Here is a 15,036-nt window from a genome sequence, read left to right on the forward strand (position 1 = left end):
TAAAAGTTTGGGAAAAAGTTTGGTTTTGGGGTTAGATTATCTGGATTCAAACCTGGGCTTTAGCATTTTCTGCGACCTTGAGCAAGGTACTTAACCCCTCCATTCCTCAGTTCTTCAACCATAAATGTAAACAGTAAGTGCTTACTTCATATGGTAATGTGAGCATTGAAAGAGTTAATAAGTATAAAGTACATAGAACAGTGCCTGCCAGGTACTACACAATAAATACTAGGTATTACTATTTTCAGTCCTTTAAAGCATGGTATTTTTATGTTTAACCATCTTTTTTTTTTTTAACATTTATTTATTTATTTATTTAGAGAGAGAGAGAGAGAGAGAAAGAGAGAAACAGAGACAGAGAACAAATGGAGGAAGGGTAGAGAGAAGAGTGTGACACAGAATCTGAAGCAGGTTCCAGCTTCTGAGTTGTCAGCACAGAGCCCGACCCGGGTCTCGAACCCAAGGACAGTGAGATCATGACTTGAGCCAAAGTTGAACACTTAACTGACTGAGCCACCCAGGTGCCCCTATGTTTAACCATCTTTTTAATTGAAATTATGGCCCTATTTCCTGGAATTTATAAAAAGAATATGCAGAATGTCACCTAATTTCTTACTGATAAATCAGTGATGATAATATTCAATTATAATAATTGCAGTACTATGTCATCCTTAAATAATTTTTCATACATAAGGAGTTCCACTTTTTACATTTTCTTTTGCTTTATTTATTTAATCTCCTTTATCATCAGACTTCTAGATTTTATTCGTGCTGCTTACAAGTTATTTGCTTCTCTCTGCTCTCTCTTCTAACAATTGCCTCTGCTTGTTAGGTATAAACACCATACTAATCGACTGTAGGGTGGCAGCCCAAGATCTCCAATGGAGAAAGAAAATCAACCTTACTTTAAGTGTTCTGGCACTTCACGGGGCGCCTGGGTGGCTCAGTTGGTTGAGTGTCCAACTTTGGCTCAGGTCATGATTTCGCGGTTTGCGGGTTCGAGCCCCACGTCAGGCTCTGTGCTGGCGGCTCAGAGCCTGCAGCCTGCTTCAGATTCTGTGTCACCCTCTCTCTCTGCCCCTCCCCCACTCACACTCTGTCTCTCTCTCCTTCAAAGGTAAATAAACATTAAATTAAAAAAAAAATAAAATAAATATTCTGGCACTTCATAAACCTTCTCCCTCCTCCCTATCCCTAAGTGTCATTGTTTTCTTATCCAGAGATATAGCTGGAAGGGTTGAAATTGATGAAGGTTGACTCCTGGATAAATAAGGCATAACACACATCTTTTTAGATTCCCAGATTCCATGCAGCTTTAGAAGAAGCTGATGGTATTTCTCTTTACCATAAGTATAATCTAAAACATGTCACAATTGTTACCCAATGACTTAATGTCCCAAGGGTATAACTATTTCAATGTGGGAGGACTAATTGGAAGGCAGCTTGCTGGACAGACCTACCATGTGATGGAAAATAGCCATTTACTCCTGTAAGCATGCAAGCTCTAGTCTCCAAAATTGGCTCAGGCTTCGCTCCATTTATTGCATAACTAATTTATATTCCTGGATTCTTCTTGTATTTATATGTCTTTACTCCAGTGTGACGATCACTTTCTTTATTCCAACTATTTTTCTTGCCCTGTTATTGTTTTACTCTTTCCTGACTTAAATGACTTCAGATTTATGGCTCTCATCTTTTTATTACCTGTGGTTGGGTTCTGCCCAGAGTTCAGCCAGTTTTGGCTAAGGCTCCTCAATATGTGTGTCTGATCCAGGATTGACCTACTCTGGGTCCCCCTTCTGGGCTTTTGGTGGCTTCAGATTTCCTGATTGCTCACCTCCATCCTTCCTTAGTTCCCTTGCCCTCATCCCTCTCAGATCCCTGGAGTACATTATTGGAATATGTTCTCTTGCAGAAAGAACTATGTTATTGTTTTTATTTGTAGTTCTACATTTTAATATTTTAATTTCAGATATTGGAAAAAATTAACTTTAATTTTTTTAAAAGGTTGTTCATTTTTATATGTCATATAGGGCAGTACATTTAACAATGGTGTTTCTTTTTGACATAATTTTTTAGCAATCATTTGTGGAACATATGCTTATTAAGTGTCAACACTAGAACTACTGATAAAATATAGTCACTGAATTTAAGGACAATGAGAGACAGACTTTTAAACAAATAAGAAGCAAGTCATCTTGGTCATTTCTGAAAACTAAGCTTTAAGAGCAACAAGGACTAAAAATCATCTTCAACATGTCAAAGTTTCCAATAATCTCAGAACAATTAATGTCTCTCTTCTTGAGGGAGGATAAATCTAGGACATTAAGCTTCAGAATGATACAATCAATATACACAATAGAATTAGAAGTTCATAACAGTGTCAGATAATAAAGTTTCCCTATTTGCATCTGATTGCAGAGCTATGAAGAACAATGAACAGAAGGAAAACTTAGCGACAGTTGAAATACCAGGAAGGGATGCAGTTGACTAGGAATAGGATGCCACTATGCCAGTGATAAAGTCATTAGAAAGTGAGGTTGCCAGGAACACAAAAATGAAGTTGGTTCTGCCTCAAATATTCCCAACTGAGTCTTGCAGGACAAGAAAGATTTTGGTTTCCTACCAGTGAGTCTGGGAAAGGGGTCTAACCCAACATTCTAAACCACTCTATGTCCCAGATGTCTCCAGATGTTCTCAAAACTTCTACTGCTTTGTGAAATTGGCTTCTAGACTTTCTGAATTATCCCTTGTTACTCCAACAAAATGAGAAAGTTGTAAAGGAGCCAGGATCTTCCTAGAATTGTATTTATAGTGAACCCAATCTGTCATATTCTTGACCAAAAATTTCTGACCAGAGCCCATTACAGCTCAACAATTGAGAGAAAAATATGCTTTGTTCCTTCCCAGAGGAATGCAAAGGGGCTCTGTTATGCAACCAGACTCTATAACTTGCCTTTAATACTGAAGTCCTTGATGCATCTGGCTCCCCCAATATGCAAGACCTGATTTCCTTCTGTTTAAAAAAAATCCAAAACTGGCACTCTCCTTGGAGCTCTTGGGAACACTCACAACTAGCTGACCTCCATGAATATCCTCTTAGTCTGCATGAAACTGTTACATCCCCATGAACCTTCACTGTTGCCCACTTTTTGAGCAGTAGAACTAAGCTCGTAAATCCACAAACTATGCCCCAAATCTGTGACCAGATGGAAGAAGAGTTCAAAACCAGTTGTTTTGTATGGCCCACCATAGTCTGGCTCTGGGTTAGCTTGAGATAGGCACAAGACCTTCAACAATGTACCAGACCTCGGGCAGCTGACTAGATAAGGTAGTCAAATCTGCAGTTCACAAATACTGGGGCTTCTGAGAGGACAGAGACGGTGAGAGGATGGTGGTACTGAGAGTTGTAAGGAAAGAAAATCCTCTTAATGCAGTTGATTTGAATTATACCAGCCTTTCACTGCATATTAGAAATCTCCTGGTGCTAATATTGAAAATCTAGGAGGCAGCAACCCAACCCGAACAGATAATTTCAGAATACCTTGGGCGTGGGCCTCTTGAGATGAATCTAATGCAGCTTGCTAGACAAAAAGATTCTCTTTTGGCATATACCCAAGCTTCTTCCACCCACCTTTATAAAGCAAGCAGAGACATTACATTTTGGGGGATTGTTTTTTCTTGTCTGAATTCCTAACTACGAGAGGTGGAGAATATACTAGAATTGCTGAGGCAAATACCTGCTTTAGAACATAACTTCTCCAGAAGATCCACATATTTTTCACTTCTTTGGGCACCTTTTCCCCCCTCATCTCTAAAATAGTCCTCATTCTCTGGATGCCTATTTGGTAATGATCTTACCAGATGTTGTCATTTTGTCACAGAGGTCCTGGTGTAAAACAGCTCTGATGTTTGAAATCAAAGAAATGCAGCTGTGACATCCACCTTATCTTACTTCCAGTTCCTTCCAAGATAATTTGCAATACATCTGATCTCATATTTAAGTAGCATGGCCATAAGTCACAGTTTGGGGGACAGTTTGGATTCATGTTTAGTGTTGAGAGCTAATTATTAATAGCACTCTCTTTCCTTTTCCAAAGCATCTTTAATTGCATGATGAATGACACAGCCATCCAAGAAGTGAGCCAATGCTCAGCCTCTTTATCTGAGTTCCTAGGGAAGAGGCTATATGGAGAATATTGTATATCGGCAACTGCAGCTGTGTCGTCTCAGAGACAATGAAGGACAGCCAAGAAAGGGGTGCCAGATGTTTTTCCTCTCTCCTTATCTCATTCCCTTTTGCTTCCCCGTCCCTTAGTTTGATTCCCTGAGTGGAGCCTGACAGGCATGCGGTCAGGCTGGCCAGACAGATTCTGCACATGTAGGAGGGGAATTCCCAGGACAGCCACAGCTTTCTTACCTTTTTCCTACCTTAGGGAATGGAAAGCACAGCATCTAAATAATCAACCTCTATGCTTTCTGGGAAGCTGGAGCTGATCCTAGGGATGAGCTAGGTTAGCTTTGCCAAAGAGAATTATGAAATGTTCCACTCTATACTAGATGATAGATATTTATTTACTCTCCTAATATATTTACTAAAAGATTTAGAGTAGCTTACAAGAATGTAGGCCATATAGCAAGATAATATAAATGAAGAAAAATGAGGCAAAAATAAAAACAGGACAGTAGATCCACAGAGTAAGGATAATATCCCAAATGCCAATTTTACTCTGACATGAAATAGGAAGTAAAGGGTAAAAAGACTTCTCGCTTAGTTTCCAAAGTATTTTCAAACAATTACGCTCTCAATCAGACATAGACAATGCATCGAGCCTATTGTGCCAGTGACATTCAGATAGCTCTAAAAAAAAAAGTAACAAGAGTAATGACAAGACTGATAAACAAATTAACTTGAGACTGGAAGGTACTGCATGCATAAGTGAAGGAGACAGAGTTGATGTGATCATTAAACAGAATCTATATTGTTGACAACATAGGAAGCATACCTGCTTTGGTGACATGACCAATTTAGGTTGACATTTTTGTTCACTGAAACCACTTAAATTCACTTCATATATACATTATGGCTTATACTTCATCCTTCCCACATTCTATAATGACTCAGAGCTAAATTCTCTGGTGCCGAGCCTTTTCCCTTAGAGCTTTCTATGACCTTTTTTTTCTCCAGAGTTTAGAACTCAAATGATATTACAGGCATTGATTTTTTTTTTCTTATGGAGAATACAAAAATAATATCATTGTCTTTTAGGAAGCCGAAAGCTATGAGGAAAGATGACTGAAGCTCATGAAATTCTGATATATATGGATAAAAATTAAAAGAACCAATTATGTTTACAGTAAAGCTCTAGAAGACATCACTGAGACTCTTCTTAACAGATGCAACCTCGATATGGAAGCAATGTATACCCTCATACAGTTTACCTGAGAGTGTAAACAAGCATTTTTTTTTCTGTTTAGCAATAGTTTCTAAAATAAAGTTGCATGTGCTCTTTGGCCCAGCAATTAAGTTGTCTTACGAATATTCTTGTTGAAGTTTGAGATGTCACATTTGCAAAGATGTTAATCGCAACACCTTAGGGTGAACAATCAAATAGTCCACCCTAAGGAGCTAAAACCATGAATTTCAGTATGCTGCTATATAGAACACTATTTAGTAATAATGAAGAATGAGATATGTCTGTGCTCATATGAAAAGATTTCCAAAATAGATTACTAAAAAACTTAATGTTGAAAATGGCTTTCACTGTTCACCTTTGAATAAAGTATTTTATAAGAATTATATGCATACTGTTATATATGCTAGTGCGTGCATGTTTCCCCTCTGGAGAAAGTAAGCTGTTACATCTGTGGAAAGGGGTTGAAAAAATTTCAGGGGATTTTGTCATATTTCTGTCCTACCTTAACATAGTTTACCACGTATATGTATTACCAAAATCCAGAAATGGAGACTTTACACACCGAAGGCTCAGGAATAAAGGACAGATTGATCAGAGTGGCACCAAACCACCTGGAATTTTGTAGCTGTCTCTTCATCTTGACTTAAGCTTACTTGGTTTTCTGCTTTGCGATCGTTTGTCCACTTGAGCTTCTTACTTCCTTAGTTGTGATTACCTAACTCCTACTCTTTTACCTCTCCCTAGCATACAGTTTATCTTGCCAGACTTAATTGACTTTTTCTCCTTTGTCCTTGGACCTGAAATCTTCCTGTAGCTCTGCTTTGCTCCCAGGTCAGCCTATTTTGGCTTCAATATATCCACTTAATTCTGGACTCCACTCCTTCTGACAAATTCAGCCAAGTATTCCTAGAACATATCATCTTGCAGAGAAAAATTGTAAATAAGTAACTTTCTCAAAAACATAAGTATTGCCATTTTGTTTTGGTAATATTCCTTAAGAATTTTATTCCAGGCATTCTTCTGGATTCAAAAGCTAGGAAAACAGCTTTGTAAATAAATGAGCACCACCAAAAATCCCAGCAGACAGGTCCCATCTCTCCTTAAATAAAAATTTCTCTTTTGAGAACTGAATTCCCCCCAGATCTAGTAAACTTGGATTCTAGTAATGGTTCATTAAAATAACCAGGAGCTGGGGTCCTTGTAAGTGTCTTTCTTCCAGACAGGAGGAGTGCAGGGTGGTACTACTTAAACTGAAGAGAAGAAATCTGGAAAAAAAATGTCATGACAAAATCTGAGCATCTGGTCTCAAATTCACTTACCTGAATCAGCCCAAAGTAAGCTCAGTGGACATTTGAAAGCCCTGAGGAGATGCAGGACAGTAAGTCACTGTGTAAGATGGAGTTTCACCAGGCTGAGCCATTATGACTAGCAATGGAGAGGGGGAAGGCTTCCAGGAACATGAAGGAAAGCTGCCCTGGTTTTAAGTATGCTCACTTGAGCTTCTCTATGGCAACCTCATGGTTCACAAGCATGGTTCACTTATTTCTATGGATACAACAATAACTTCCAAGCTGTGCCTGTCCAGCCCACCAAAACAAGCATGTTGGGGAAAGGCCAGAATCTTTACAAAACTAATTGTTCTTGTGACCCTCGTCAGTCAGACCCTTGACCAGAAGAAACTGGCCAGAGGCCATTTAAGAGCTCAGGAAGGAAGAATGAATTCTTGCCCTTGCTAGAGTAATACAAAGGAGAGATTGTTATGCATGTAACTTCTATAGCCATCAGCAATCCTGAGAACTTTTGGGCTATGGTTTTAGATGTGACCAGATCTGTGAAATGCAAAATTAAAAAAAAAAAAAAATTCCCCAACTGGTACATTCACTGGAATGCTGGAGGCCTCTTAGAATTGGCTACTTGCCTCTGCCCCTGATCACTCTGCAAGAGTTGGTCTGCATTTCCAGGATCTACTCCCACCCCAAAACTATTCCAGCTTTTGAAATGTAGAATCTAGCACAAAGATACCCAATCCCTTTTCAAATTGGACAGCAACTTTGAAACATGTTAGGGTGAGACTAATATGGACCAGAACCAAAGTTCTAGCCTGTAATCAGGTGCTTGGACCCTGCAACCCAGAATCAGAGACTGGTGGATCAGGAGCCTCACTCTGGCATTTGAAGTAGAAGGGAAGAAATATTCTACTCAGTACTATATATTCAATCAGGAACTATGGCCCCCAAATCAGCATCTTCTGGTTCTAGTTTAAAACCAAATGCTCTGTCTTAATCTCAGACTTTTAAAAGTCATAATTTCTCTGGCCTGGGCAGTGGGGAGCAGTTAGGGGGTGAGGCGGAGATTTTGTTTAGTGCTGATAGTCAGTCTGGCACCTAGCTGGCATACAATCAAAGCTGTCCACAGAGTGGTTATCCTCAGCTAGCAATAAGTTGAGTCAATTCAGTCAGAAATACTGCATATACAACAGAGATAACTGTTTGCCAGACAGAGGAGAGATCTCCCATCATCATGGAGTACAACTAGAATAAGCCTGATTTATAAATAGAAATGAATGGACAAATAACATGGAAATCATGATCCCAGTTGGGTCAAGAGATACTGACCAGATGAAAAACATCCCTATAAGCCCTCACATGAAAATGTTCTCTTTAGCCTTAAAGGTTTCCTCTTGCAGCATTGTGGAGGTGAGGGCTTACTTGCCTGGCCTTGGTTAGCCGACACTAATAGAAGAGAAAGGGACCAACTCCAGGAAAAATGAGATTTGTCTGTATAAGTTCATATGGTGGGTGACTGCATTGCTGATAGTTAGTCAGCATGGGTGGAGCTTACAGATGTCCTCTCACAACTGACCAAATGATGTTGGTTATTGAAAACGGTAGGACCAGACTCCCAGAAATCAAGAACGTCCTTTTTATACTAATGCCTCCACCATAAGCTTTCAAGACAGAGTCTTGGTAGATATAGGGTTGTCAGTCAGTCTCTGAGTATTCTGGTTGTGGTGTAGATCCTGTCATAATGAGATCTAGGGCTGAGGCATATTAGGATACTTCCTCCCTAAGTAAGGTTGTTTTCATTTCCAGAGTGCTTCATCCTACCTGGGCAAAATTAGTGGGAGTGTATATCAACTACCTTACAGACCCTTTCCCACAGGAGGTTGTAAGACAGAATGCCCAGTTCTTAGGTGCTTGTTTGGTTCTACCTTCTGATCTCTAGTGGAGACTTATGGACAACAGCAGGTTCTGGGGCCTGCCTATATTGTCTGGGGTCTATAGGTCCCTTTTCCTGAGCCTATACCCAATTTCAGGTTTTATAATTTTCAAACACATCGATGGGAAAGAAGGGGCTCACAGTACCTCTTACCTGAGTCCAGGATTATAATGAACCCCAGCAGTTAAGAATAGAATATTGTACCTAAACTTTCACTTCTCCTATATTAATTATTGGACCAAATAAATTCAGCAATATCCAATATACTTACATCCCAAGGAAGTAAGACCACATACCTAACATAAAATTTAAAACTAAAAAGAGGAGGGTAACACATATTTTGAGAATATTTGAAAGTATTTAAATATGAATTGTTAACCATGGCACACAATTTTTTGAGGATAGAGTCTCATGTTTTAGAATATACTTTAAACTGTAGAGGTGAGAGATCAGGACCTGGAGAGATCAAGATCTGGATTTGAATTTCTTTTCCTTTAGTGCATTGTAGTGAGGCTGTCAAAGATCCTTTTATGTTTATATTGAACTAGACATAAAATGAGAGCTAGAATAGTGAAGTGGATAAAAACACAAAAATGATCCCTTATACAAGCAACAGTTACACATGATATTATAGTCACAAAACCTTAATGTAATTTGTGTCATTTAGTCCTTAACAGGATATGCAAGTTTTTGATGTGTCATTTACAAATAAGAAGAATAAAGCTTAATCAAAAGTTAAATAACTCTTTTCATTTTTGAAAATGAAAATTCATCTTTATCATTCTAAATCTCAAAGTCTTCTTCATTGGACTTTTAGCTCATTTTTGATTAGCCAAGTAACCTCAACAAATTACCCATGGGTCTTATCTTTATTTGTAAAACTAGCAGCTGGACTGTAGAAACTTTAATTAGGGCTGGAAAATGGCAGGTGCATAGGACTCTATTTATTATAGGGCCCAGATTCCTTTCTTTTTTTTTTTTTTTTTCCTTCTGCCATAAGCTATTCTCCTGAACAAGAGGCAGGAAGAAAAGTATCCACAAAAAGTACCACCCAGCCTTTTCATTTCAAGACAGTTTTCTGACCAATATCCAAATTTGACTCCATCATTTCCATTAATAAAGGGAGCATATCCACATGTTTTTATTGTTTTTCCTGCTTTCACCAATATCCTAAGTATTCGAGGCAACATACAACCAGAGTCACAATGAATACATCATCACTTCTAGGAGAAAACCTCTAGAAAGTATGTATTTTATAGATCTAAACAAGGCAACAACAACAATGACGACAACAACAAACCTGTTGATACAAACAATACCAAAATGTCAAGCCATTTAAACTGAGCACACCATTTCCCATTTTCTATTTTTCTTTATTTTTAATTTTTTTATCTATGCCTCTAATTTTATACTGTTGATTCATACGTGAAAAGCACCAATCTTAAAATCACTAAGTTACTTAAAATAAGAGACAAGATTCCTTCGAAGTATACTCCATCCTGTGTAAGCTTTTATTCCTTCCATTCCATCATTGTGTCATGGAACCTAAAAGTCATTGCCATTATGACTAAAATTTTACACTAACAGAGCATCTGGGCTTCCAAAGCTTACCTGGTGGATGAGAAAAACTGACCACATACACAATGCAGAGTAAACATCCGCAGACCACTGCTGCTCTTGAAGTAGCTTGCTTAATTCAGGTCCAGAATCTAAATTTACTGCTGAAGACCCTAAGGGTGTGTATGGGGTGGGGCGGGCTGGGGGCGGGCTGGGGGTGGGTGGTAAAGGCTGGCAGCAGATGGCCGCTGTCACCATCCCGGGGGTTGGGCACAGAGCAAGAAAAGGGACTTACTTGCTACCATGTGTCTGGTCTCCAACAGCACCTGAGGGAACCCTGAGAAGCAGAACTGGCTGGATCTCTTTTCTCCTTCTGGGCTTCTTTTTCATCCAGGATCACTCTGGCTTCCTGAGTTCTGGTTGCTCAGGAGGTGCTGCTAAGCTGACGTTTGCCCTCACCGGCTGATGCTACTCAAGCCACGACGGCTCCTTGGTAAATGGGCCCCACTGACTTGCCAGCTAGAAACTGCGTCTCTGGGGCGGCTGCTCAGCCACAGATCCAGAGACCCCTCCTGGCCAGATGCGCAGTGGAGCAGCGCCTGCCGCCTTGAAGCTGTTTTTGTGTCCTTCCCACTCCTCCCTCCCCTCTCCGAGCCAAGCCACCCTCTCCCCCGCCCTCATTCCCAGGCCGGTGCTAGACTTCCTCCGGAGCGGACGTGGGCGGGGTGATGGAGACAGAGACCAGCAGCCGCCACTGCTGAGGCCAGAACCGCAGGCAGCTGCTGAACATCTCCTCCGCAGCTGCCAGGGAACGGAGGGGGCGAGACGAGGGAATCGCTGAGGAGGTGGAGGAGAGAGAGTTCTGCGAGGGCAGGAAGGATGGAGAGAAGAGGCAGGGCGGGATGCAGCTTTGACTGTGTAGCGGTGGGAATAGGAGGGAGGAGAGGGCCGGGAAAGAGAGGAAGGGGAACAACTCAAGTTTTAGCCTTTGGGTGCTTTCTCTCTCGCCTTGCCCAGGAGAGCTTGTCAGGGTCAATTATCAGCCTGCATTCAAATCTGAACTTTGCTTAGGCGTGGGGGTGGACGTGGGTGGGGGCGGGGGGTAGCTGTTTAGGAAAGCGTGGCTTGGAGCTAACCACAACCTCACTCTAGATTTCTTTCCCACTCTGGTGATCTGAGATAGGAAGGGCAGAGGAAAACATTATCATACCTGGAAAAACTGGTGTGCAACAGTGAAGTCTGGGGGTGAAGGGAAAAGGTGTTGGACCTTCTTTCCCAAGTGGACTTTGGAAACTTTGCTATGCCATAGAACGTTCATTTTATAACCCTGTCTTGTTTGAAAATGAAGTTTCCTTGAAAGAAAGAAAGAAAGAAAGAAAGAAAGAAAGAAAGAAAAAGACAGAAAGAAAGAAAGAAAGAAAGACAGAAAGAAAGAAAGAAAGATTTCTACAACACACCAAGAAAAGATTACAAAAATGAGGAACAGGGAAAAGAAATCATGTATGTTTCTAAGAGGCTCCAAGTTTATATTCCAACGTGTGGGACAGAGGGGCAAAGTGGAACTAAACTAACATTGGTTCTGTGCAAATCATGTCAGAGACTGCATGTTTCATCCATGATTCACAGAAGAGGCCTTGTGACATGTACTTTCCTGGTTTAAATTCTACACGTTATAAAAAATTTCAAACATAAACAAAAATACAAGGAATATATAATAAACTTCTATGTACTCATCACTCTGCCTCAATCACTCTGCCTCAACTATTGTCAACATGTAGCCAATCTTGTTTTATCTATACTTGCCCTCCAACCTTGGTTTAGCTTCAAAGTAGTCCAGACATCGTATCATTTTGTCCAAAATTATATCAACATAAGCTTCTGAATAAAAACTTTTAAAATATAACCCACCCTCAAATACAATCCGATACTATTATCATACCTAAAAATTAACAATTACTTCATAGTGTCAAACATCCACTTGATTTCTTTTTAGTAGACAATGTACAGATTACCATCTTCTCTTTCCCACACTTTGTGATGACAGTACAAGTGAATTTTCTAATGCATAGAAGTTTCCTTTGGGGTAACCCAACTTATGTATTCCTTTCACCCAGGAAAACCTATGCATATTTCAGTACATTCAAACATAAGAAACATTTAACAAATTTAATATTAAATATTTTAAAGCTTAAATAAGATAATTGACATAAACTGCTTTGTATAATGCATAGTGAACAGGCAACTAATCTCATGATGTTGTACAAACCAGTAAGAGAAACAAGAGACAAATAGAAGGGAAACTAACGATGTTGGATTTATCTTCTGAGTTGGGCAATCATTTTTTGTTGTTGTACTGGAGCAAATCTGTTGCCACCATTGTTAGATAATATTGCTAAGTTGAGTTGACATATTTTGGCAATTATTATGCTCCTAATAATGAGTTGATGAGATTCTTTTGAATTGTTTAGCAAGGGGAAGCTGTTTGTTTTCCACACTTCTTCCTTAAGAACCTTATAATCATGTTTTCTAAGCTGTGTTTCCTAAGTATGTATTTAGAAGGTGGAAGCTCCAGACCTGCATATCCTGCCTTATCAAGAAAAACCTGCTTTATCACACTACACTTGAACCTGATCGGCCCCTAGGGGAATTATTTTCCTTGGAGCTACTTAAGTGGGGGCTGTTTTTTCTAACCTCAAAGACGTCAGTGTCAGGAGTGTGGATGCGACTCTTATTTTTATTCTGATTCCACATCACCACATCCAGGGTTGGTAAAACCTTAAGCAATTCTTCCAAAATGCAAACAAATCAAAATTCCTTTCTTGAACATATGTTCTCTACGTGTGCCATCTTTTTCTTCTTCTCGTCTAGCATTCATCTTTTAACTTTATGGGAATTCTTATTTATTACGGATTTACTTTCTGGTTGACAGTCTTCTCTTTTATCCAGACTCTTAGTATTGTTAATAACTTTCCCATCCATTTGGATGCCAACAACATTTGGATGAAACATCTAATAGTCTAGCTTCTGATTTCCTCCCTAACAGATGATCTTTTTCTCTATTCCATCTCAACCATAATTTCCACATTTTGAATCTTCTCATAGCTAGCAACTGGTTTGTTTTTCTCCATAACACTTATCTAGCATGCTAAATATCAATTGCTTATTTGTTTATTTTGTTTTATTCTATCAGAATGAATGCTGCATGTCAATTCTTGCTTGTCCCCTGCTATGAGGTAGCACTTAGAACACACGCTGTAATATAGTATGTAGCCAGTAAATTTGCTAAAGGAATGAGCAGCAAGCATGCCTCTAATTCACTATGTGCTTCTCAAAACAATGTAGTGATTCATCATAGAAATAGATCATAGAGCACACATAATATGAATATGACAATTGTTTATTGATCTGCTTTCATTTTGCCTAAACTCTGGTACTTATATTCTTTAATGCTTTTGTCATCTATAGGTATGAAAATTTCCCCTGGCTGTAGAATCTTGATGTAAATCACAGGCCTCCCTGAAAGGAAATAGTAAAAACAAGAAAGTCCAATTATATCTATGGGGAATACCAGGGCACTCAAAGAAATAAAACACTCAGCATCAAAGAGGTACTAGACATTGGTTTGGGATTGTTGTCAAAATCCAGGTTTAGAGATCTTTCAGGATGAATATAATGTAAATCATATTGTAGAAAATGTCTTCCTGAATCATTTGAATTTTAAAGATCTTAAGATTTTTTTTTTTTAGCAAATACTAGTTAGCTTTCTACGTGTCATGTGCAATATCATAGGCAAATACCTAGAATCCTTTTTGTTTAGTCAATTAGGGGCGCTATAACATCCATCATGGCATTCAAACTTACAACCCCAAGATCAAGAGTCACATGCTCTGCCGACTGAGTTAGCCAGGTGACCCCATCCTTTCTCTTTTTGTTATCCTCATATACCTACATAAAGACAGTGCTACAAAGCCAGCATCAGTTCCTTATTACTATTTTTATGTGTATAGCATTCTACTTATGATTCCATTTATATGCTCGAGTTCCTTAGATCTATTCTAAGAAAATCTTGCCACAGTCTTCCACTCTATCCCAGGTTCCAGAACTATAAGAATCTGGACAGTGAATAAAACTGTAAAGAGTTGTTTAACAGTGTCAGAGGAACACAACAAACGGCTTGCTTATTAGCAATTCTTAGAAATGAAATAATAGACCATAGATGGCTAAAGCTCTTTGGGTTCCTCTACAAAAGAGTGGGCAAAAACACTTTTAGAGCATTAATTATCAGTTGATAAATTTCTAAACTGATTTAAATTTCTTAGCTCCTTGGATGTATGTACATACATACCTGGATTGCATTTATATTATGTTTATGCATATGTTTATGTATATGTGTGTATATATATATATATATATATATATATATATATAAAAACATATAGAAATAACATATATAAGCATATTTCACATATATGCATGTAAATTACAATGGGATTTATAGACAAATGACAAGAAATTGCACATTTGTAATTATCTTTGTTTTGTATTTTATTTTTTCACTTGAAAATATTTTGGGCTTCTGCCAAGCTTCATTAGGAACTACTTGATACTTGATTATTGGATATAAAATTGAAAAATGGAATGCACTGTAATCCGTGTTTACAGAAACACATATATAAACATTGACAAAATGTTGGCTCAAACACTTTTATTACATCTTTTGCTTTCCCAAATTTTTCAAGACAAGGAGTACAGAAACCAGAAATTGCTAATGGGATTGTCAGTGAAACTATGTAACATTTGTTTTGTTTTGTTTTTTTTTAATATGAAATTTATTGTCAAATTG

The 15,036-nt window shown here is 38.7% G+C and overlaps 1 protein-coding gene and 1 long non-coding RNA gene across 2 annotated transcripts in view; both read right to left on the reverse strand.

The window, feature by feature from the left end:
* The window catches only part of SCN7A (sodium voltage-gated channel alpha subunit 7), a 77,793-nt gene extending 66,829 nt beyond the window's left edge, over positions 1 to 10,964 (reverse strand). The window contains exon 1 of the mRNA XM_042949023.1: positions 10,489 to 10,964. Coding sequence (XP_042804957.1) covers positions 10,489 to 10,498 — 10 coding nt within the window. The 5' untranslated portion in view covers positions 10,499 to 10,964. The remainder of the gene's footprint in view (positions 1 to 10,488) is intronic.
* A 2,687-nt stretch (positions 10,965 to 13,651) lies between these two features.
* The window catches only part of LOC122226198, a 30,046-nt gene continuing 28,661 nt past the window's right edge, over positions 13,652 to 15,036 (reverse strand). The window contains exon 3 of the long non-coding RNA XR_006205517.1: positions 13,652 to 13,709. This is a non-coding gene — a long non-coding RNA (uncharacterized LOC122226198). The remainder of the gene's footprint in view (positions 13,710 to 15,036) is intronic.

The sequence above is a fragment of the Panthera leo genome, chromosome C1 (assembly GCF_018350215.1).
Source record: "Panthera leo isolate Ple1 chromosome C1, P.leo_Ple1_pat1.1, whole genome shotgun sequence".
Lineage (NCBI taxonomy): Eukaryota > Metazoa > Chordata > Mammalia > Carnivora > Felidae > Panthera > Panthera leo.